This window comes from Lepidochelys kempii, chromosome 9 (genome assembly GCF_965140285.1).
Source record: "Lepidochelys kempii isolate rLepKem1 chromosome 9, rLepKem1.hap1, whole genome shotgun sequence".
Taxonomy (NCBI): domain Eukaryota; kingdom Metazoa; phylum Chordata; order Testudines; family Cheloniidae; genus Lepidochelys; species Lepidochelys kempii.
Window position 1 is genome coordinate 102,859,579 of NC_136388.1, and position 24,040 is coordinate 102,883,618.

General features: G+C 53.1%; 1 protein-coding gene across 7 annotated transcripts in view; it reads right to left on the bottom strand.

Moving 5' to 3' along the window:
• The window catches only part of ZMYM3 (zinc finger MYM-type containing 3), a 67,327-nt gene that overhangs the window by 16,298 nt on the left and 26,989 nt on the right, over nt 1-24,040 (bottom strand). For 5 of the 7 annotated variants that reach the window (XM_073358655.1, XM_073358654.2, XM_073358651.2 and 2 more), the window contains exons 2-13: nt 14,185-15,084; nt 12,622-12,665; nt 12,186-12,258; nt 11,219-11,510; nt 10,617-10,794; nt 9,915-10,127; nt 8,954-9,104; nt 8,477-8,592; nt 5,379-5,465; nt 4,857-5,007; nt 4,106-4,278; nt 3,473-3,638 (exon numbers count right to left, since the gene is read on the bottom strand). In XM_073358655.1, coding sequence (XP_073214756.1) covers nt 3,473-3,638; nt 4,106-4,278; nt 4,857-5,007; nt 5,379-5,465; nt 8,477-8,592; nt 8,954-9,104; nt 9,915-10,127; nt 10,617-10,794; nt 11,219-11,510; nt 12,186-12,258; nt 12,622-12,665; nt 14,185-15,067 — 2,527 coding nt within the window. In that variant the 5' untranslated portion in view covers nt 15,068-15,084. Of the gene's footprint in view, nt 1-3,472; nt 3,639-4,105; nt 4,279-4,856; nt 5,008-5,378; nt 5,466-8,476; nt 8,593-8,953; nt 9,105-9,914; nt 10,128-10,616; nt 10,795-11,218; nt 11,511-12,185; nt 12,259-12,621; nt 12,666-14,184; nt 15,085-18,289; nt 18,827-24,040 lie in introns of those variants that run through there. The other 2 variants (XM_073358653.2, XM_073358657.2) reach the window with 2 other exon arrangements.

The following is a 24,040-nucleotide window of genomic DNA, read 5'->3' on the forward strand; positions in this document are numbered from 1 at the left end:
TCTTGGGTGCTTGACCCACACAGATCTTCTCTCTCTTTAGGAAATACAGAGTGCTGCTGGGGAAATCCGAGCACAGCCCACTTGATGATTCCAGCTCGGGAGGGGCGGGGGGTCCAGCAAGTCCTGCCCCAAAAATCCTGCCACGGGGCTGGCAAGGGTCCCCAGCTGCAGAATCTGCAGGTCTCTCGGGGGACCTTCCACCTCTCAGCAGACAGGCAGCCAGCCCAGACAGAACGGAGCCCACAACGTGCCTGCCTCCAAGAAACCATGGCTGTCAGCAGGGAAGGCCAGGGCTCTGGGGCATGAGCTAGGCTAGGTGACAGGCATCTCTGCAGCGGAGCAATCAGAAGCCTACAGCAGCACCCCACCTGACCAAGGAGAAAGGACTCTCTGCATGTGGGGCTGGGAGCCTAGAAGGTCCCTCACAGACCCCACAAGATAACTGACCAATCCCCCATCTTCTGGGTCAGGTGCCCCTCTGAAGCACACTGGCTGGTTCTTGGGTTCCTCCTGCTATCACGTCAGGAGCTCTCAAAGGCCCCATTTGGGAAGACTGACATTCTGCGTAGGAATGTCTGGCTGGCCTGAGAAGGAGGAAGTGCAGTAGGGCCTGTTGGAGAGCCAATCATTCCCAGTGAGAGATTGTCGACAGCTCTGGGACCCAGGTCTCCCCAACACCAGCCTGAGGCTCTGGTGCTCACACACAGAGACCTAGTCTGAAGAAGGGCAGTTGCAACCTGCAAATCGCTAAGCAGTTCCCAGGGCACCATCTTTCCAGAAGCAGCCACAGGGTCGCAGGGACAACAAGCTCCAGAAAGCCATGAAGCACAAGAGCCTGAAAAGTGAACAGCCAGCGGCTGTGCCTGGGATGGATCAGGAATCAGGACTGTACAAGGCTCCAGGTCTGAGCCAGGCTGGTTTCTGGTTTCTTACCACTCGTGGGCCTCCAGAGTTCTTCATCCCTTTGACCCTGCGGCTGCGTCTAGAGAGATGGCGCCATCTCCACAGCGCTGGGGGAGAGGGTGTTGGTCCCAACATGCTCCTTTGTGCTGTCACCTGAACCAGCTGGCAGAAACGCCTTTCCTGGTTTAGTGTGATTGGAGCTGAACTTGTACCGGGCCAACCAGAATACACATCCCTGCAAGAGGAGCTCTTTCCTGCTGTCTCTCTGTGCTTTGGCAAGTCACTCTGAACCCATCAGTTCTGGGACAGGAATATCCCCCTCCAAACCTAGGATCCCCGGGGGAATCCTGCTGCAGACCTGAACTCCATGGGCTGTTGATTGGAATCTAGTTAGTTACTACACACAGTTGGCTTCTGACCTACCCATTTCCTAAGACCTAGCACCTGCCCAGCTCAAGTTGGGGATCAGGGGTGGCACGCAGCAGTAAGATCCTTCAAGCCTTTCACTTCCCATGTATGTACTGCTCTGCGCTGAGAAAACATCCTTGTAAAGTCCCAGTCTTCCTTCAGGAGGCTTCTTGGGCTCACATACAAATGGCCCTGCCATCAAAGGTGGGCAGCACTGGTTGCATTTCAGATGAGCCACCTATTTATCACTTTTGAAGGGGATAAAGAAGATCAGCTACACTGGTTGATGGGCTGGCTGATTACAGAGGGGAACTCTTACAGATCCCAGCAGTCTGCACTGCAGAAGCAATGGCCATGGAGTGTGAAGCAGGTCCTTCCCTAGGACCCAGAGGGGGCGAATGGCTTGCTTGCCCAGGCGGCTCTTGTGTGGGTGCTCCAGAGGGCAGTGTTAGAGGCCCCCTCCAGAGTACGCACCACCTCAAGGGCAAGGAAGGAGGTGGTGGGTTGCAGTGCCTTCAGCTGTGGAGGAGTCCATGTTACCATCAATGGACAGTGCAGCTATCAGCTTCCCCTGCGGCTAGGCGAGATCAGAGCATGGCAGAGACAATGCTGCTGAACTGGGAAATGGTAGGTGTAACACTCGCCCTCTGTCGGGGGAGCCTGACATCTTGCCTGGCTGGATCCTCAGCTCCCAGATGTCTCAATACCAGGAGGGGTCAACAGTGCTTTATCCAGATTTCTACAAGTTCCTGGCCCCTGGGGCCGCCAGGGAGGGTGATTCCAGCATGCAGGCCCTCCTTTCCCACTCCGATGTGCGGGGCCTTGCCCTTGCTCCTGGTCTTTGCTGCTCCAACATACTTTAGGTGGGGTGACCTATAGACAGCGCTCAGGGACTTCACTGGCTACAGAAAAGGCTGCCACTTATTGAGTGCTGCTTCTCACCAGGAGTACATGGATCAGCTCTGCTGTTAGCTGCTCTGCCATCCATCTGGTTTATGGTGCCAGTCCATTCCTGTCCCCTTCTCCTGGCAACAGAGCCTGGAGACTGGGGGCAGAGCCCTGGTCTCTGGAGTGTATTCCCCTCACCTTGGTACAGGTGAGCCAGGGATTTTCTCAGTGAGGAATATTTGCTCTTCGAAGAGTGTAGGGCTTGTGGGAGCAGGCTCAGGGTTTGGCAAAAGTCAGAGCTGTTGATGCTGGGTCCATCTGAAGTTCAAGTCATTTGATCTCCCAGTATTGCAAAAGCACCACATGTCCTGGGCATTATACAAGCCTAAACCAAATCAACTGAGTAACACAGGAGGAGGTCCTGGCCCCAAGAAGAGTCACGCAGAGCAAGGCTACGTCTGTGTCCCCAGGACAGTGTTAGCTGTGTCCCCTCACGGTACCAATTGGCACCTGCCATCCAGGGAGATCCCAAGGCACTTTGCAATGTCCTACCGCTGATTTACACAAGTTAACTACAGGAAACGGGGCAACAGGCAGAGAGAATTCAGCCTCCAGCTGGAACTGCTGGAACACAGCACAGAATTGTCCAGGACACTGGGGTTAGCAACCCCAGCACTCCCCACAACTGCCTGGGATTGCGGACAAGCAGTAAGACTTCCATGTCATGCCTCATTAAAAGAGCAGGACAGCACCCTCTACTGTCCTGCTCCGTTACTGGCTCACTTCTGACTGAGGGAAGAGCCCACCTACAGCATCACCAGCACCACTTCCTGCAGCACCCTGGGTGTTCCTTGAAGGCCTCCCATCCAAGCACTGACCTGGCCCAATCCTGCTTAGTTTATGAGATCTGAGGAGTCACAGCTCAGAGGTGTGGATTATCAAGTCAAACCATGCTGTCCCCTAACCCTGTAAATCAAGCTCCCAGCTGGCAACTTGAGGCTGGAGTCGCCCGTTAAATCCCTGAGCATCCTCGCTAAGAGTGAGAGCTACAGGCAGCCTGCTGGCACCGGCTCCGCCCATCTGGGCCCTGTGTGTCACAGAACCACAGACGTTAGAGATGGAGAAGCCCCCGTAAGTCCCACTCAGTCCATCCCCACAGGGGCCAGTGCAGGATTGTTCCCTAGTGTCTCGTCCGGTCCCAGCACTGGAGCTTCCAGTTCTCCCTGTCTCTCGGGCTGAGCTCTGCTGGGCTCTCTCCCTCCTTCCTACTCACTGTTCAGCAGGCTCTCGGGCCCCTTCTGCGTGTCCAGGTTGGGCTGGTTCTGTTGATTGTAAAACCTCAGCAGACACTGCTGGTTGCAGAAGTGTTTGATTTGCCCCCGCCAGTGGATGGTTTCCAGCAGCTTCCCTTGACGTTTGCAGGCATGGCACCGAGCTGCCTAAAGCCCCGAGTGGTAGGAGACACAAACAACCAAGTAACTAACCACACCCACTCTGCGTGTAGAGAAAGAGGAACACTTGGCAAGATGCTGTGAGCTTCCCCACAGAAGTGCCCTGTCAGCAGCAGCCGTGCAAGCTTCTCCACACCACTGCCAGCTGGGGACTCCAGCAGTACGAACTTCCTCAGAGCAGTGCTCTGGCAAGATGGGCTAATGAGCTTCCCCGCAGCAGTGTCCCATCGTTGTCAGCTGGGCACTCCAGCAACGGGAGCTCCCCACAGCAGGGCCAGCTGGGCACTCCAGCAACGGGAGCTCCCCACAGCAGGGCCAGCTGGGCACTCCAGCAACGGGAGCTCCCCACAGCAGGGCCAGCTGGGCACTCCAGCAACGGGAGCTCCCCACAGCAGGGCCCAGTTCTCTGGATCAGTGCCCACACCAGCAATTCAGCTGCCAGTGCCGATACTGACCTTGAAGTACCATAGCAAGTATTTGCTCTTGCAGTCTTCACTACAGAAGTCCCAGGTGCTGCCTTCCAGCTGCTCGGTGACCGCCCGCTGGCAGGTCTGGGAACAGTAGGTGCAGGTGATGCAGCACAGACCCAGGTTCTTGGTAAAATCCTGTTTGTAAAGAAGCACACACCCTGCGGAGAAACAATAGGAGTGAAACCTTCCCAGGATGCACTGGGGGACTCCCTGTCCTGAACCAGACCAGAAGCCAGGTGTGTGGAGACACAACAGAGCACAATGTTGTTGGGAACAATCCTGCACTGGCCCCGGGGCTGGGACAACATGGGACCTCCGGGGATTTGCCATCTCTCACCTCTTTGCTCCTAGGAAGAGCGTAACTCCAAACAAACGCCTCCAGCCTCCTTTGTGCAGGAACTTGCCAGGCAGGACAAGGTCAGGCCAGGCCAGCCCAGGTGTAGGAGTACAGATGTGTGATGACAGGAGGTGCAGAGCTGCCACCTGCTGTCTCTCACAATACTCAGACAGAGAAAAGCAATGAGACAGCCCTCCCCAAGCTGACACTGGATGGCAAGGCCTCTTCCCAGGTGCTGGCAGCCAGGACTCCACCCCTGAATCAGCCTCCCTGCATTACAAGGCAAGGCCTTTGCCCTGGCACAACAGACTTCCCTCCATTCCACTACAAGGTCTCTCCTTTCCCCAAGCCATGGGGCCGGCAGCAGGCGCCTCCCTCTCCCATGCTCTCTCCATATACCTTCACTGCAGAAGTTCTTCTCCACCCCAGAGAAGCGGATCTTCTCATGCAGCAGCTTCTCCTGCTTGCAGTGCTCACACTGGGACACTACCCCACGCAGCCGCTTGAAGTCCTCACAGCAGTCCTTGCAGCAGAACTGGTACACTTTGTCCTGCCAAAGAGACCGCTGCCTGAGTCAGCCAGCCTGGCCGGACAAGCCTAGGCTTGCTAGGAAAGCAGGAGCGGAATCATAGTGCTGGGTAGACAGAGTCACAACGTCCCCAGTGTAGGAACTGGGGCAAGGGGAACTTGCCCCAAACCCAGCCCAGCCTCTGCCCTGACCACCAGGAGAGCGTCTTCCACAGTCACCCCTACAGGGCTATGGCTGCCAGCTAACCTGGCCGAGAGGAGGCTGACCTGGGCTCTGCAACTCCTGCCCCCTCTTCAGAGCAGGGAAAGGAACCCGAGGAGGCTCTGCATCCCCTCTGGTTTGGGCCTCAGCCCCATGTACCCAGGGGCCAAGGCCCAGCTGTCTCTTCTCACCTGCCAGTCCAGAATCTCTGGCTTCCCGCTGAAGAGATTGTGACAATAATGACAGTTCAGGTGGATCCCCCCTTCGGGGCTGGTGCGCTGCAGGGAGAAAGGGAGAAAGTTAAAGGAGAAAGGACATGTAGGGGGCAGATGTACCCACCGTGCCCACCAGCTGGAGCATTCCTGCCCAGCCCCACCACACTCACTGGCCAACGTATCCCCACCCACCTCTGCCTGACAGCACATTCTAAGGTCACTGAGCTTAAGGCCAGAAGGTGACCATTACAGCATCTGACCTCCTGATGGTGACAAGCCATTACATTCCACCCAGTTCCCCTTGTATTGAGCCCTAGAACATAGGGTTATGTTGAAAGCAGATCTTCCAGAAAGGCATCCAGCCCTCATGTGCAGGCCTCAAGAGACGGAGAATCCACCACTTCATGGGGAGTTTGTGCCAATGGCTAGTCACCCTCCCTGAAACATTGGTGCTTTATTTCTTATCTGAATGTGTCTAGCTTTGGCTGCCAGCCACTGGTTCTCACTCTGCCTTTCTCTGCTAAATTAAAGAGCCCCAGAGTGCACTGTATTTTCTCCCCAAGAAGGCATTCAGACACTGTGATCAACTCAACTCTCAAGAGTCTTTCTGACGAGCTAAACACATTGGCCTCTAAGTCTCTCCCTAGCATACATTTTCTCCAGCCCTCAAATCCTTGTTCTGGCTCTGTTCTGTGCCCTCTCCAGTGTTTCAACACTTTTTAAGGTGTGGACACCAGAGCTGGATGCAGTCCAGGATCAGCCTCACCAACGCCTTATTCAGAGGTGATGTCCCCTCCCAGCTCCCCACTCACTATGTCCATTTACACAGCCAAGGGTCACGTTAACCCTTTGCCAGAACATCGCACTGGGAGCTCCCACTCAGCTGCTTGTCTGCTATGACCCCTAAACCCTTCAGAGTCCCTGCTTTCCAGGATACAGCCCCCTCCCCAGCCCTTGGCATTTTTTGTTCCTAGATGCATGAACTTGCATTTGGCTTTATTAAAACACGTTGTTTAAATAGGCCCAACTTACCAATCAAACCACATCGCTCTGTATGCCTGCCTGTCCTCAACATCATTTACCACTGCCAAGCTTTGTGTCATCCACAAAGCTTATCAGCAATATTTTATATTTCCTTCTGGATCATTGATGAAAATGGTGAACACTGGGCCTAGGAGGCCAGTCCCTGCGGGACCCCACTAGAAACATCCCCATTCAGTAATTCCCTGTTGACAGTTGCTTTTTGAGATCTGTCCATTAGCCATTCTTAATCCATTTCATGTGTGCTTACAACTACAATACCCACCTGCGGAAGTGAAGAAACAGACTGACAGAGCCAGAAGAGTACCCAGAAGTTATCTACTACAGGACAGGCCCAACAAAGGAAACAACAGAACGCCACTAGCCATCACCTACAGCCCCCAACTAAAACCTCTCCAACGCATCATCAAGGATCTACAACCTATCCTGAAGGACGACCCATCACTCTCACAGATCTTGGGAGACAGGCCAGTCCTTGCTTACAGACAGCCCCCCAACCTGAACCAAATACTCACCAGCAACCACATACCACACAACAGAACCACTAACCCAGGAACCTATCCTTGCAACAAAGCCCGTTGCCAACTGTGTCCACATATCTATTCAGGGGACACCATCATAGGGCCTAATCACATCAGCCACACTATCAGAGGCTCGTTCACCTGCACATCTACCAATGTGATTTATGCCATCATGTGCCAGCAATGCCCCTCTGCCATGTACATTGGTCAAACTGGACAGTCTCTACGTAAAAGAATAAATGGACACAAATCAGATGTCAAGAATTATAACATTCAAAAACCAGTCGGAGAACACTTCAATATCTCTGGTCACTCGATCAGAGACCTAAAAGTGGCAATTCTTCAATAAAAAAAACTTCAAAAACAGACTCCAACAAGAGACTGCTGAATTGGAATTAATTTGCAAACTGGACACCATTACATTAGGCTTGAATGTGGATGTGTCATTACACAAAGTAAAAGTATTTCCGCATGTTTATTCCCACCCCCACTGTTCCTCACACGTTCTTGTCAACCGCTGGAAATGGCCCACCTTGATTATCTCTACAAAAGGTTTTGGTTTGTTTTTTTTTCCTCTCCTGCTGGTAATAGCTCACCTTACCTGATCACTCTCCTTACAGTGTGTAGGTAACACCCATTGTTTCATGTTCTCTGTGTATATAAATCTCCCCACTGTATTTTCCACTGCATGCATCCGATGAAGTGAACTGTAGCTCACGAAAGCTTATGCTCAAATAAATTTGTTAGTCTCTAAGGTGCCACAAGTCCTCCTTTTCTTTTTGCGGATACAGACTAACACGGCTGCTACTCTGAAACCTGACTGATATCAGAGAGTGGTAATTTTTTTAATCAACACGTTGCGTGTCACTATGACAAACCCCTTACTAAAGTCTAACTGTATTACATCTACACAGTTCTCTTTCATCAGCCAAACCAGGTTTGTTTGACAAGACCTATTTCCCAAAAACCATGATGACTGGCATGACTTACATTCCCATCTTTTAACTCTTTATTGATTGATTCCTGTATTTGCTTTTCCATTACTTTGCCAGGGATTGATGGCAGGCTAACCAGCCTATAGTTACTCAGATCATCCTGCTTGTCCTTTTTGAACCATCGCATGACATTAGCTCTCTTCCAAGTCTTCTGGAATTTCCTCAGTATTCCAAGATTCACTAAAAATGCATGTCAGTGGGCCAGAGATCTCCAACTCTCTTAGGACTCTTGGTCCATATTATCTGGGGCTGCTGTTTCCTGGGTCTCCTACAGGGAGGGCACACTGGAAAGTCCCAGCTGGGGCATAGGAGTTGCAGGGACTGTGCTTGTAAGTAACCCTGGTGCTGGCCCCACCCTCTGCTCTTAGGCTGGGTGCAAGATGTGGCTGGTTGTAATTTACTCCTATGCCCCAGCTGGGACTCTCCAGTGTGCCCTCCCTGTTGGAGTCCCAGGAAGCAGCAGCCTCTGCTGGGAGAGGAGAGGGACCCCTCCCTGACAGGAAGCATGTTTCAATACCTGGAATTTGGTCCAGCAGCTGGGGCTGCAGAACTGGTACACAACCCGGTCAGTCTTGTTGTAATAGCAGGGCTCAGACAGGCTCTTTCTGCAGAAGCTGCAGGGCCTAGCGGGACCTAGCAAGACAGAGACAGTGATGGCAGCAGCATGGAAGCTGGGACTGGAGGGAGAGAATGGGCTGCACGTTCCTATCCCATTCTCTCCAGGTCTGTTATAGTGGACCTGGTACTCAGACACCCTGGTGCAACAATCCCAGGAGAACGGGGATGCTGGGCTTTGCCAGGGCAGAAATGCTGCCTCAGGGGACAGGGAGGTCGCAGCATCACTCCAGCTTGGTGCCCAGCCTAGTCTTACCTAGGGCAATGTCGGAGATCCCCGAACGTGTGACATCTCTCTTTCTGCGAGCTCCCCCTAAGCCTCACTCCGACAGCTCAGAGGTCAGCGACACAGGGCCCTTTGGGGCTGATGTTCTCTTACCAGTCAGACCCGACTGCTTCACTTTGTGAGAGGTGGTGCAGCAGATGGAGCAGAACAGGCCCATTTTGCCACTCCGATCCACGTTGGGCAGCATGTCGAAGTTCTTACACAGCGTTTTGCACCACATGCAGGGGTACACGCGCGTATTCTTCTGCAAGCATAAAGCAGAGCGCAGCTACTGGAGAGCTCAGGCCTCTGCTTTCCTCCATCCCATGTCCTGGCTGGTCCCTAGCCCATCCTCACCCCATCTTACCAACTCTCCCTCCTCCGATCCCCTTCAATGGCCCCACAAGGCAGTTCTCCTACAGCAGGCTGACATGAACACACAACATGGACAACAAGCTTGCACTCTCTTCCGCCCTTGGGTCACAGGCCCTGGCAGCTGTTGGCAATGCCCAAGAGCAGGCCACGCTCCCCTCTACCATCTGAGAACCCACCTAGATCTCAGGCTAGCCTGGGGCACACAGACACTTTGTAGGGACCCCATGGCTGGATGCAAGAGAGGCCACTCAGTGGGGGCATTGTCTAGTTCACTGAATCCTGCACAGCACAGCAGGATAGAACCAGCTCTGGGCTTTCTGGCCACCGCAAGGACCCAGCTCTGTGCCTTTGACAATCAGCCTCGCTAGGCAAGTGACCAGGAGCGCCAGCCCACCTGCCACAGCGCCAGGCCGACTGATCCAGCAAGCCCACTGGCCACAGCGCCAGGCCTAGGGAGCTGCAGCCCCAGAAGCAGGAGTAAGCTCAGTGCACCTCCACTAGTGTGCTTTGAAGAGAGCCTTTGGATCTCTTTTCTTAAGAAGCTTCCTGAGCGTTGGAGGAGCTGAGAGGGAGACTGCTTGGTGTTGCTGTTACTGTAGAGGGAGTGCCCTGCACTGAGCCAAGGGAAGGCTGGTAAAAGCCTCGGGAAAGGGAGATGGGTGCCCCCGGAGCCCCTCCCCATCTCCAGGAACCCGCTCACCTTCTTGTAGCTATTGAGGCAGGTGGAATTGCAGAAGCGTTTCTGCTGCCCCTCGTGGAAGAGGTACTCTAGTGGCAGCCCCTTGTTGTAGATGTAGAGGCCGCAGTTATCACAGCAGTTGGTTTTCAGCCCCTTGGTGGCTCGGAATTTGGTGAAGCAGGCATCACTGCAGAGCCGGTGCACCACGTTCCCATTGCTGACCTCGTGCTGGACCTGCACACACATCGGCACCAGGTATTCCCTCAGAGGCAAGCACAGGCCCACCCGGCCATTCTGCAGGGGTCTGGCCCTCAAGCCGGCCTGTGTCTCTGGGCAGGAAGGGCCATTACTCTAGCAAACCCGTGCAAGCTGGCTCCCACCCCAGCAGGACAATGGAATGAGTGGCACGGAGAGCTGCAAGGGGCAGCATGGGCAGAGAGAGCAGAAGCTGCACCTCTGGGGCTGATGGGTGGAAAACGATGGACAAGGAGGAATCTGAAAACAAGCCTAAATCTGCACATGGGCCACAGCCTGAGCCCATAGGAGTCCCTGCAAGGTTCCCCAGGCCGACCCAGATACTGATAGGCTCAACCAACCGCTATAACTGCACGAGGCAGCTCACAAGCACCCGGAAAGGTGTGGGCAGTTGCATTAACTCCAGCTCCGGCAGATGGCTTCAAAGCTTCTTGGGCCAAACACTGGAGAGACCAGGGCTCTGCTTACCTCCCCAGGCTTGTGACAGACACTGCAGCGGCTGGTGTCCGAGGCCTCTGCAGGCTGAGGGGCTGGTCTCTGCTGCTGCGCCTCGTAGAGGGAGAGGCACACAGAGGTGCAGAACTCATGGAAAGAGCCACCTGAGCCGATCTGGGCCACAACAGAGTCCTTGGTGTTCCAGATCTCTCTGTGGGGCAGGAAAGGACTGGTTAGCGCAAGGGACACCCTCACTCCAGGACAAAGAGGGAGGGTGGGCGGTATTGCAAGGGGCTCCAGGACAGGGGGAGGTGAGGAGGAGCAGAAAGTGCAGATAGAGGGAGTGGAGTCCTGTGGTGGGGAAAGACAGGGTATTGGGGGGGAGGCCAGGAGTGTGAAGGAGGGCGAGGGAGCCGGATGGGGTAACGTGGGGGGAGAGCAGACAAGGGAAGTGGGTTGGGGAGAGAGTGAGGGTGGGCGTGAGGGAAGGTAGGCGAAGGTAAGCAATACTGTGAAAGCAGGGCACATGGGTAGATGGGTGAGGAAGGCAGGGTGAGATGGGGGGAGGGTCGCTAGTCAGATGGAAGGTGGGGGGCGAGGGCAAGAGGGTGGGTAAGGCAGGAAGGGGCACACACTTTTTACAGAAGGTGCAGATCTTCTTGCCAGGTGGTTTCTTGGAGAAAGTGGTGAGACAGGAACTGGAGCAGAAGAGCTGAGGGAGCCCTTTGCGCTGGTAGGCAGTCTGGCCCTTCTGCAGTGGGGTCCGGCAGTTGGCACAAGTCATCTTGGTAACGGTGGAGCGCGCAGCCCGCTGAGCCATCTGTGTGCGCAAGGACATGCGGGTCGAGCGCCGGGTACGGAAAGGAACAAAGTCCTCATCGTTGGGATCATCCACCATAGCATCCGAGTCCTCGTCAGAGACTGGGACTGTAAGCAGGGAAAGGGAGAGACAGATTCCCTGTTAGGGACTGCAGCATAACCCCATGTCCAGACTCGGGACGGGACTTTCTGGATTCCATTTCAGGATGCAGGACCTGGAATTTCCTCAGCAGGGAGGAGTAAGGGACCTTGGAAAGCTGTAATGTGCTGGCAGGGGATGAAGCAGGAAACCCCCAGGCTCACTGAGCCTTGGGCACTGCTGTCTCCACACTCAAGGCACAATTCTTTCGGGCCAAGCAGCAAGTTCAAGTGCAAACAGTTAGAGCAGACTGAAGAAGTCTCTGCACGTTCCACTGTGCATTACAGAGAACAAGGCAGCACCCCCCAGCTCCTTCCCACAAGAGAGAAGGGAGCAGGTGACACAGCCAGAGTGTAAAGGGCACAACTCCTCTGCACTCCTACAGGAAGGAGCAGGAGATGCCACAAGCACTTTTAGACTCTGCATCTCAGAGGCAAAGACTGGATGTTTTCCCCCAGGAAAGTCCCTACAATGAAGCCTGCCTCCTGATCCCCAGATGGGGTGGGGAGAAAGGGACAGAGCTGCCCAGGGGATTGTGCTCCTGGCTGGGAAGGGGCCTCTCAGATGAGTGCTCAAACCGCCCCCCATCCTCTCCTCCTCCCCCCACTTAGAAATGGGCCGAGTGGCCAGCCTAGGTTACTTACTGCTCTCGGAGGAATTCACAGTTTCAGGCCTGGCTGCCTCTGATCTCCTGGCTCGTTCGCTTCTCTTCTGCTCCTGGAAGATACCCAGAGAACATTCAGACCAACCATCTTCTGGGGTGACCACAGACAGAAAGCCTTGGTCACTCCCAGGGCCCAGCTTCAGGGCTCTTCTTTCAAACTAACTGCAGATGGTTCAAGCTTTGCTGAAGCCCAGCCAAGGTCCTGACTGGGTTAAGCAGGGCAGGGGGGAGCCGAGCTGGCTTAAGAGAAAGGGGCTCTAGCCTGGCAAGTGGCAGGGAGCTAAGACTGAAGCCACCTGCACAGGACAGAGAAGGTGTCTGCCCCAGGAGACATGCACACTCCTTCCCATGCTCACTCAGAGGGGTGGCCTTCAAGTACTCTTGCAGACAGAGGCACTTATCTGAACTCTCCTCACCTTTTCAGTTGGCTGTTCACTTCCCTTCCCAGCCAGGTCTTCTCCTGCAATGGAAAGACAGACGACACCTGAATCCCAGACCCCAATTCTCTCCAGAGCAGGGGAAAAGCTGCCTGCTCAGAGACAGCAATCCTCTGCATAAACAGGAGGGGCTAGAAATCACAGGGAAGAAGACCAGCCTTTCCTCCTGCCTACACATGCACAGCAAGGCTTGATACCACAGAGTCACTTGGAGGAAGAACCACATACAAGGTGTGGTATCCACGGCCAGGAGCATGCCGCAGGGAACAGGCCTGCATGCAGAGCGGGAGAGAGAGACACTGGGCAGCTGCAGCTGTCACTTCTACATTTTCGGAGCCAGCCTGCCGACCTGGCGACCGAATCCTCTCTGTAAACACAGAACAGACTCAGCCTGTGAAGGGAGTGGGTAGGTCCAGGCCTTCCTCAGCCTGGTGTGGAGAGCAGGGCAGGAACCCTGCCTAATGGAGACATGCCCTGCCCACGCTGCTCCGCCCCTAGTGCCAAGGTAGCCTCAGACATTACCAACCAGCACCAGCATGGGCTGAATCCAGAGCGTTGGCTGGGGGACCAGTAGCCAACAGAAGCAAACTTCAAGCTACGGCAGCCAATGAGAGTGCTCATTTGCACCAGGGCCCTGACTGCCAGAGCTACTAATCCCTCCTGCGGGGGCCACTTCCCCAGCCCACCCAGTCAGCAGGAGAGGCTGGTTCACATGCAGAGGAGACCTAAGTTCCCTGTAAGCTGCGCAGCCACGCAGCAGCCTGCTTAGCACCGTGCAGGCGCTCAAGGAACCCACCCAAAGACCTGCAGCGGCTGGGGACCGGCCGGGGGAGGGGGCCACTCCGCTGGCCCCAACTCTGCTGTGGCCTGGATCTGCCGTGGCCAGGGCGGCACAGCCCCAGGTGCAGCCGGGGCACTCCACCCTGGGCCCGAACCTAGTCCTGGACAGGGGGAGGGGCGCCTATCCTGCAGCCCCAGCCCCGGAGCTGCCGCGACAGGGAGAGATGCCTCTCCCCTCGAGCCCAGGTGCTGCTGCGAGGAGAAAGAGCTGGGGGGAGTCCTCTCTCTTCGCTGTAGCCCCGGAGCACCCTCCCGCACCCCAAAACCCTCATCCTTGGCCCCACCCCAGAGACAGCACCTCCAGCCGAAGCCTCACCCCTACCCCCTGAACCATCTGCCCCAGCCCCGAGCCCCTCATCCCCAGCCCCACCCCAGAGCCGCACCCCCAGCCGGAGCCTCACCCCTCCACACCCCAACCCTCTGCTTCAGCCCTGAGCCCCCTTCCACACTCCAAACCCCTCAGCCCCACCCCCCACCACATAAATTTTGTTATGTGCACCATATGAAGGTCATGTGTCACACATCGCCTCCATATTGGTGTACATAACAGAACTCATTCTGCACATGCGTGGGAAAAATTTGAGGGAACACTGTCAGGAGACTCCAGGGTAAGACAAGAGCTGATCAGTCTCCAGTTTACTGGAGCAGAGACTGCCCACCACTCGTCATGCAAGAGCTTTGCCCCGGCATTGGAAGACCTACCTGGGGATGATGACCGTGTGGCCTCCTGTGCTTTTGGCATGTTCCTCTCTTGTCTGAGGGCATTACCACCATCCTCATCCCCCTCCTCAGCCTGGCTTTCGTCAGTGTGCTCAGGGGGCAGGGCAGGGCTCTGTTCTAGCCCCTCTTCTGCTGCTGGCTCCTCTTTTTGCAAAGGGGAGCTTTTCCTTGGTGCCTTCAACCTTGTTTTCTTTGCCTGCTTAAGACTGGGCTGTGGTGGAACTGTTGGCAAACTTGAGAGCTGCGTTGTAAACTCCTCCGTGGGTGGCGCAGAGCTCAGCTCCCCTACGCTAGGACTGGGCTGCAGGGGGGACTTTAGAGTGTTGCCATCACAAAGCACAGTAGTGGCTGCAGCACAATCATCTTTTAGGTCCCCAGAGTCATATTTTGGTTTATCTTCCCCTTCTTTCCAAGCTTCTGGCACAATGTCTTCCCTAGCCAGCCCAGAGGAGTCCCCATGCCCATCTGCAATGTCCTGGGAAGAATCTGCCTTGTACAGACCCTCCAAATCCCCTGGTTTATCTAGACCCATCAAGCCAGTGGCTTCATCCAAGTCACCTAAGACACCAGGTTTCTCCAGAACGTCCAAGACACTGGGTTTATTTGGATCAAGGTTGTTTGATTTGTTTAGATCAGCCAAACTGTCTGTTTTCACCAAAAGGTCTAAGTCCCCATCTGCAGTCACCTGCTTGGTCTCATCCCATTCCATCACAGGGGGCTGAAGACCTGACGCTTGCTGTGTAGAAGCTGTCTGGGAGCCCAGAAGATCTTCCCCAAACTCCATGTCGGCAGGGAGATCACCAATCAGTGGCTTATCAGGCAGAGAAAGGGGGTCCAAAGATCCAGGAAATTCACTGGAATCCATTTAGAAGCAGCAAACAACTGGGAATGAGAAAGAGCCAGAAAGTTAATGTTAAGGTGTCTAAATACAGCATTACCCATTCTTCCAGGCTGCACCAGGAGATCCCTGGTGGGAATCTAGCACAGACCAGGAGACAAGTGACCCACCTCCACTTCTCACAGTATAACAGGGAATTACAAACTTCTGGAGCCAAAAAGCTGCCTTGAGCTCTGCCTGCCTGGGAATTTACCACGACATGCCTATGCTCCACCATGGCCAAGATGCAACTAAAGGGGTGAGTGAGTATGTTTACAGCAGAGAAACACAGTGGGCTACTACAAAGGAACTGTGTTTCAATTCAGAGGACTGTGTGTAGGTATTCAGCAATCTGTAATGCGGTAGTGGGACTGGTGCCCCATCGCCCCTTCAGTACTTCACCAGAGCCAGACGAGGGGGCAGGATGGATCAGTTCTCAAACAGCTGCCCACATGTTACTATTTAAAGTGCCTTTTCTCCCAGCCAGTCCATCTCACCACCAGGAGCCGGCCCCTCCCCCACCCCCACTGTAGGAACCCCCTGCAGTCTATGTAGCCCATGCCATGGAGACAGACTATCCACAAGAGCTGGGAGTCAAAAAACACAGGGAGACAAGGACACATCTCTGGGATCCCAGCTGTACAGGTGCAGGAGTTGCAGAGTGTTTGGTTTCTGCAGAAAGAAACCTTCGGGGCGGGGGAGTAAGGCGGGTTATAAGTGAAGACAGAAATAACCCTAAGAGGCTAAAAACCACTGACAAAACATAACGGAAAATCATAAACTAATATCTTGGGGAATTACCCTGAAACTAGTACAGAGCAAGCTAGGCAGCAAGGATACATCAATCTGTGCTACCCCTGCTGAAATGAGATCACTTCTGGGCTCTTAATTATGTGAGAGATTGAAAGTTGAAGTCTAAGGAGAGCCACAAACATGGTCAAGGGCTGGAGGAGCTGAATTATGAGGAGAAACAGAGATACATATGCCTTTGCTAAACAAGGAAAACCACCACCAACTATATGACAGATGTAAAAACCAAAGAGGGAGAGGGATCCTGGGAAGTGCCCAGCTGGATCAAACCTATGGTCTACCCAGGGCAGAATTGTTTTTCTGATGCAGCAAGAACCGGACGCTTCAGAGGAAGGAGCAAGAACTCCACAAGAGCAGATGTAGGATAAAGCATCATTCTAATCCCTAAGAGTTAGAAATTGGTCTAAGCCCTGAGGCAGGAGGTTTAATGTGTCTTCCAACATTTGTTACCAAACACTATTCTAACTCTGGACATTCTCAACCCTGTAGATGCCCACTTGCTTCTTAAATGGTCAGTTTTTGGTCTCAGTGACAGCAAGTCCCACTGACTAATTACAAATTGTGTGAAAATGTATTTCCTTTTCTCAGTTTTGAATCTGCCACCTTTTAATGCAATTAAAATGTCCCTCTGTTCTTCTGTCATGAGACAGGGAAAATAGGAGTTCCTGATCTACCTTCTCTCGACCAGTCATTATTTTACAGACCTTTATCACGTCTCCTCTTTAAAAGGAAACAATACCTATTTTTTCCAATCTCTCTTCAGGGAAGTGTAGCAGCTCCATCACTTGAGTCTCCTAAATCAGCCCCCAAATAGCAAGTACAGTGCTCCTCCTCAGCTTGCTCCCATCTGTAGTACCTCTGAGTCTCTTACCCCTGGGTCCTCTAAGTTCCTGTGGCCAGCACAAGACTCCTCCTCTCACCTGCGCCATAATACCACTTGGAGGTTGCTTCTATAACTCTAGCACCTATGAGGAGGGAATTATTACAGTGTTTAGTCCAGCATCCTCTCTGGAGGTGCTGGGACCTGCCACACTAGTTGGCTGTGTAGAAGTCACCTCACAGCTCAGGTGAATAGAGCACATTTGGAGTTCATATGATCCGAGATGATTTTACTGTGAAGAGAAGAACCCCCCCCCCCCGCCACACACACACACAGCAGTCAACACCTCTTGAAAGGGCATATTTCACTCCTGCCACATGCCCACACAGTCCAGAACAGACTACAAATAGGGTGCAGCAAGGATGAAGCCTCCAAAGAGTTTTCTATCTCAAACAGGTTTGCGATGCAAGATGAGGAAGGGCAGAGGGAGACTTGACCAGCTCCTTCTTCTCTTCCTGCCCACAGCAGGAAAGCCAGGCGTCACTCACGAGGCAGTTTATTTCAAACTAACACATAGGAAATACATGTGTGGAGCAGGAACAGACCTGGGGAAACTGTCTTCAGAAGGACAGGTAAGAGTCTGACTTTGCAGCCAGACATTGTAAACATTTTCAGTTATCAACTAAAATAAGAATAGCCAAATATCCTACTTCAGGGTGGCAGCTGAGAACTGCTGCCCTCAGGAAGGGAAAATGATTCACCTGATACTCTACTTCTCTAAAGACATCATCTCACACACACATCTCTTCAGCAAGAGACTAGCACAGCTCCCCTTGTCCCATTAGGGCACCAGTAACAGAGCCATGCACCCTACTACTTTTGCATGCTACCTCCTATCAAATATAAATGCTGCCCTCCATCTGTTCCAGGCAGTTCCTCTGGTTGGATAGGAGACAACGCTCCCAGGATGAGCCAGTTCAAGAACATAAAATCTAAGATGTGCCTCAGAGAAAGGAAAAGAGAAAAAACAAGTGCAAGAGAAAAGCCCCTCCATGAAGAAAAGGTCCAGAGCCTTAGGGGAGGTGAGAATGCTCCAGAGAGGAGATCTTCCAAGAAGTAGAACAAGTAAAATAATTTCTCCTTTTCTAACGATGCCCTCTACCAGGATTCCCACTTCTGGAGAGCAAGAAGTTAGTACACCGCAGCAGCGACCAGCAATAAGGTCAACACCAGCCCAGTGAACAGGGAAGGGTTTCATTTGATGTACAAAGCAGAGGAGAAAGACACTTCTCAAATCCACAATTAGGTGCAATGTACAAGCCTGCAGAATGAGCCACAGAGGCCAAACACACAGACAAGATTGGTCACTGTGTGAAAACAACACAAAGCTTCATTTGGTGGTGGGAAAGCTTGATCTCCTGTAATAGGGGCTAATCAGGCCTAGTTCACCAGTGTTAAAGAGCTTCTTCTCTAGGAAGTCCCCAGCTAGGGTTCCACTAGGCTGCAGCTCAGGTCCCTTGTTTGGGATAGCCAGAAACCAGTCCTCCTCAGTCCCTTGCTGTTCCTTGAGTTACTTTTACCTCTGTAGTCTTCCCCAGCTTCTTTGTCCTGCTCCTTCCTTAGCTGGGTTGGTTGGTTTGGCAGCTTTTCACCAGCCTGCTGAAGGAATACTCCTCCTGCAGTCCCCCTCAGGGCAAGTCTACACTGCAAAATTAAGTTGACCCTAAGTTACATCAATGTACAGCTGCCACAGTAATTAAACTGCTTTTGCATGTCCATACCACACTCCTTGTGTCGGTGGCGTGCGTCCTCACTACCAGAACTTGCACTGATGCAGAGAGCAGACACCGTGGGGAGCTATCTCACTATGCAACTTGCCTCCATCTAGTGCAGGATGGTTTGGGAAGGGTTTGCAATGCCTCTTGGAGGCAAATGAGTCATGCAGAGGCAACTGGGACCATGGTTTCAACATCCCATGATGCAGTTTTCTCCATCCCATAATTTTATCTGCATCCTATGATGTCTGTGCCTCTTTTCAAAAGCCCTGCAAATCCACGCATCCGCCATGTCTGTGAGAAGCATGGATCCTGCACAGGTCTGCACTATTTTGTGAGCACAATGGCCCTGATCCTGCAGCATTTGCAGAGCCACCAGAGGAGCTGTAGGGAACAGGACAATTCCATGGAGGCTAGCCTGTTGCGGAACGCAAACAATAGAAGGCTGGTGCTAGCCTTCACGGAGGAGCTGCAGATGGGGGAGCACCAGTTCTGGGCCTGAGAAACAAGCACTGACTGGTGGGATTGTATTGTTATGCAGGTATGGGATGAAGAGCAGTGGCTGTAGAATTTTTGGATGGGCAAAGCCACATTCCTGGAAGCGTGTGCAGAGCTTGCCCCAGCCCCCTGGTGCAGCAACACCACAATGAGAGCTGCACGGACAGTGGAGAAGCAAGTGGCAATTGCTGTGTGGAAGATGGCAATGCGAGATTACTGACAGATCAGTAGCAATCTATTTGGAGTTGGGAAATCCACCATGGGGGTTGCTGTGATGCAAGTGTTCAGGGCCATTAATCACATCCTGCTACAAGGGATTGAGACTCTGGGCAATGTGCAGGACAGAGATGGGGTACCAAAACTGTGATAGGGTGGGGGGGGGGATGATACACATATCCCTATTTTGGCACAAGACCACCTTGCCTGACTACATCAACAGAAAGGGCTACTTTTCTATGGTATTGCAAGGGCTGGTGGATCACCAGGGACGCTTTGCTGATATCAACGCAAGATGGTCAGGGAAGGGGGATTAACACACATTTTTAACACAGGCCTGTTCAGAAAGCTGCAAGCAGGGACTCTTTCCAGACCAGAGGGTTACCTTTGGGGATGTTGAAATGACAATAGTGATCCTGGGAAACCCAGCCTGCCCCTTACTCCTGTGGCTCACGAAGCTGTACACCAGCCACCTTGATAGCAGCAAGGAGCGCTTGAATGACAGGCTCAGCAGGTGCAGCATGACACGGAATTTACTTTTGGACATTTGAGAGGACACTGGCACTGTTTACTCATGAGATTACTCAATGAAAAAAATATCCCAGTGGGTATAGCTGCCTGCTGTGTGCTTCATAGTATCTGTGAAGCAAAGGGGGGAAGTTTCTACCGGGGTGGAGATGGAACACCTGTCTGCTGATTTTGAGCAGCCAGACACCAGAGCTATAAGAAGAGCTCAACAGGGAGCTATGCAACTCAGGGAGGCTTTGAAAGACCATTTTAATAGTGAGCCACAGTGATGTGTGCTGCTGTATCATGCTCTGCCTGGCATTGTTTTGTGGTTTTTTTGCAGCCCCGTATGAACCTTGTAATGAGTGCTGTGTGTGTAGTAACAGAACACTGCAAATGCACCTATTGCTATTATCCGTGAATGCCCTAGCCATCATATGTTGTGAGCTAATAAAAATGAATTAAGTTTCCATAAATAGACTTTTATTCCAAATGCCGCAAACAGACATATTTGTAACTGAATGAAACTTTATAAATACAGAGAAAAGAACCTTTGAAGAGGAAAGAACAGTCATTTCACATACACCAACTGTCTCTGTTGCAGGGTGAAGTGGTATGCGTAATGCACCACATGGGAGGACAGGGGTGTGGAGAGGTGCCAGAATGCAGCTCTTTATGGGTTGCAGAGGGAGGCAAGCATGGGTCTGTTGAATCCGAAGATCAACAAGAGTCTTCAGCATGTTTGACACTTGAGAAGTGCTAGCATCTCCTGCTGCACGTTTCTCTCTTTTTCCTGCGCTTTTCTCCTCTCCACTCCATCCACAAGGGAGACCCTCTAAGCCCTGTTCTCGGTATCCAAAGCACTAGAGACTTGCAGGGTCTTTTGGAACACATCATCCCATGTCCTCTTCCTTCTCCTCCTCATGTGACTCAGCTGGTGTGGATGGAGAGACCCTCAAGGCCACATTTCCAGCTGCAAAAGATGCAATGCACAAAGCTACTATTGTGAGTTTATTTGTAAGATAAATGGAAACTTGGCATACTGAACTCACTCCCCTTGATCCACACAAGTTACAAGCACTACATTCTCAGTTCTCCTTGGGATTCACAGAGCATGGGGCAGTCCCTCTACTTCTATTAGCTCTTTCACTACCTCTTCTAGCATGATCAAAAAGAGAACAAATGAACAGACAATATCAAAGCAATATCAAAGCAAACTCCATACTTACCAGAGAGATTCCTTCCCCTGCATCAGGCTCGCCGGTGCTGGACAACAGAGACTGGCTTGACTGCTCCAGCATCAGAAAGAGGTCCTTGTTCACCACGCCACTGGATCCACCCTGGTCGCCTGTCCCCCATGCTCCTCCTTTTCCAACACCTCTTCCTCACTGTTCACTTCAGGGACCTGTTACTCCAGCTCCCCTGAAGTATCCAAGTGGTTCTTCTTGGCAGTGGTGGTGGGGTCTTCACCAAGAATGGCATGCAACAATTTGTAAAAGCAGCGTGCCTGCCGCTCTGCACCAGACACTATTTGCATCCCTTGCCTTCTGGTACGCCTGCCACAGCTCCTTGACTTTTACGCAGCACTGCTACGGGTCCCTCTTACAGCCCTTCTCCCCCATGCCCCGAGCGATCTGCTCGTAGATATCAACATTTATGTGGCTGGATCAGTGCTATCCCCCCACAGCCTCTTCTCCCTACAGATATCAACCACTTTCGGTGTACTCCAGGAGGGAGCTTGTCTGCAGCGTTGAGCAGGCATGGACAGAAGCTAGGTGAGCTCTCCATACCAAGCAAACAGTAAATGGAATTTCAAAAAAGTGTGGGGCTTTAAAAGAAGAGGGGTGTCTACCCATGTACCTGGCCCCCGGGCAGTGGACTTCAAAAACATGACCAGAGCGGTCACAGTGGGGCACCTCCTAGAGGCCAATAAAGTCAACATAAGTAACACATTGTCTATACTGACATTGCATCGACTTAACTGCTATACCTCTCGCAGAGGTGGTGTTATTAAGTCGGCATAGAGAGCGAGTCACTTTGGTGGGAGTGACATTTTAGCGTAAAGAGAAAAGGAGTGGCCACTGAATACATCCGATGAAGTGAGCTGTAGCTCACGAAAGCTTATGCTCAAATAAATGTGTTAGTCTCTAAGGTGCCACAAGTCCTCCTTTTCTTTTTGCGGCTACAGACTAACACGGCTGCTACTCTGAAACCTGTCATTATTTTAGTGTAGACTCCTACAGAGTTTTATCGACATAAGCTGCCTTGTATCGACATAACTCTGTAGTGTCGACCAGGTGTGTACCTGTCTTGCAGCCTTTTTATCCTCACTGCTGCTGTGGAGTTACCAAATCAGCTCTGGCTGAGCATGAAGGCAGTTGCTTTGTTAACTCCCTGAACGCTGAGCCAGCATGGAGTATATAGATGCCACAAGACCTCCCCTATCTTGGGAACATGTTCTGGAACACAAGTCTGAAACAGGACTCCTTCCTGTAGGCCAGTCCAAATACAAACACCCTTGTAAATGCATGGGGACAGGATCGCGGATCAGCCTTGCTGATATCTACCATAGAAACATCCCTGAGGCAGGCCGTAGAGGCACCTGTGTCGAGGCATGCTGTCCAAGGCCCAGGGCCCCCCCGGGGGGCGCAGGGCCCAGGACATAAGCACCCAGTTTCTAAATCTGCCGGTGGGTGCTCCCCCCCCCACCTCCACCCCTTCCCCCGAGGCCCCACCCGTTCCCCTCCCCCGAATGCACTGCACCCTCGCTCCTTCCCCCCCCCCCCCCCAGCACCTCCTGATGCCACAAAACATCTGATCCACGGCAGGCAGTACGCACTGAGAGGGAGGGAGAGGCGCTGATTGGTGGGGCCCGCTGGCCAGCAGGAGGCACTGAGGGAGGTTCTGGGAGGGGGGCTCTTCCTCGTCTCCCCCCGCTTGCCTGCGGCTTGCCTCCTAACCCCGCTAACCCACCTCACTGCCCAAGGCTCCCCAAAGTGCAGGGCCCAGGGTGGTCGCCCCAATTTGCTGTACCCAAGGGACAGTTCTACCGAGGCCAGTCTTCTTTTTTCATGCAGTCAGGACCAGTGTTTCCTTTAATTTTTTTCACCCATGTGCAGAATGAATTTTGATATGTGCATCAATATGGAGGTGATGTATGACACATGACCTTCATATGGGTGCACATAACAAAATTCATGTGGTGGGGGTGAGAGGGGGCTCCGGGCTAGGGCAGAGGGTTGGGGTGCAGGGGTGTGAGGGCTCTGGCTGAGAGTGTGGGCTCTGGGGTGCAGCCGTGGATGAGGGGTTTGGGGTGCAGGAGGGTGCTCTGGGGCTACGGCTAGTCCCCCCAGTTCTCTCTCTCCCCGCTGCAGCGCCAGGGCTGGGGCTGCAGGATAGGTGCCCCTTCCCTGGCCCCAGCAGGTCCAGGCCAGGGCTGGGTTTGGGTTGGGGAGGGGGCATCCCAGCTGCACCTGGGTCCAGGACTCTGGGCCATGCCGCCATGCCAAGCTGTGCCTGGGGGTGGGGTGGGCCTACCGCGCTGCCCTGGCCACGCCTGGGAGCATGCCGGGCCGCAGCACAGTTGGGGCTGGCAGAGGGGCGCCCCTCCCCGAGCCTGTCCCTGGGCAGCTTCCCTGAGCACCTGTGCAGTGCTAAACAGGCTGCTGCGCGGCTTACAGGGAACTTAGGTCAGGACACCGTAACATGAAAGGTAGTAAGGCATCCGCTCAGACAGTATCTTCCTGTGCACAACACTGCCCCGCATATTGGTGTCCAAAGGAACAAAGAACTCGTTGGACTACCTAAGAACAACTAAAGGACGGAAGCATTTGGAAAAAGGCTTCGTTGGGGTGAGCATGTGGGCGAGGGAAACCTGTTAGGCCAACAGGCTACTGAAGTGGAACTCCACCACCACAAAGAGGGTTCTAAGCCCAGAGCAGCACCATATCCTTGTAAAACTTGGAATAACGTGCACCAGCCACTGGGGCAGGACTTCAGTCAGTGTTCACTTTCATTAGCTTTGTCAGGACCACACCAATACCACTTGGAACAAGGTTTTTAGTGGACGGTTTGAAGAGCAATAAGCCCGGCATATGGCTGATATGGAGCTACAGAGAGTGCCTGACTGGGACGGTTCATGGGAGGCTCAAACAGTTGCCCAATGTACCTGGATGGAGTTAGTCTTTAGGTTGGACTCAGGCAGATGTATGGGGGAAAGTAAGGGGTCTCTTTGCACCTATTGCAAACTTTTTCCACTTGGAGGTGTAGGTCTTTCTGCTAGGTGGCTTTCAAGAGGCCACAAGTTGCCTCCATGACTACAGATCTCTGCCTTGC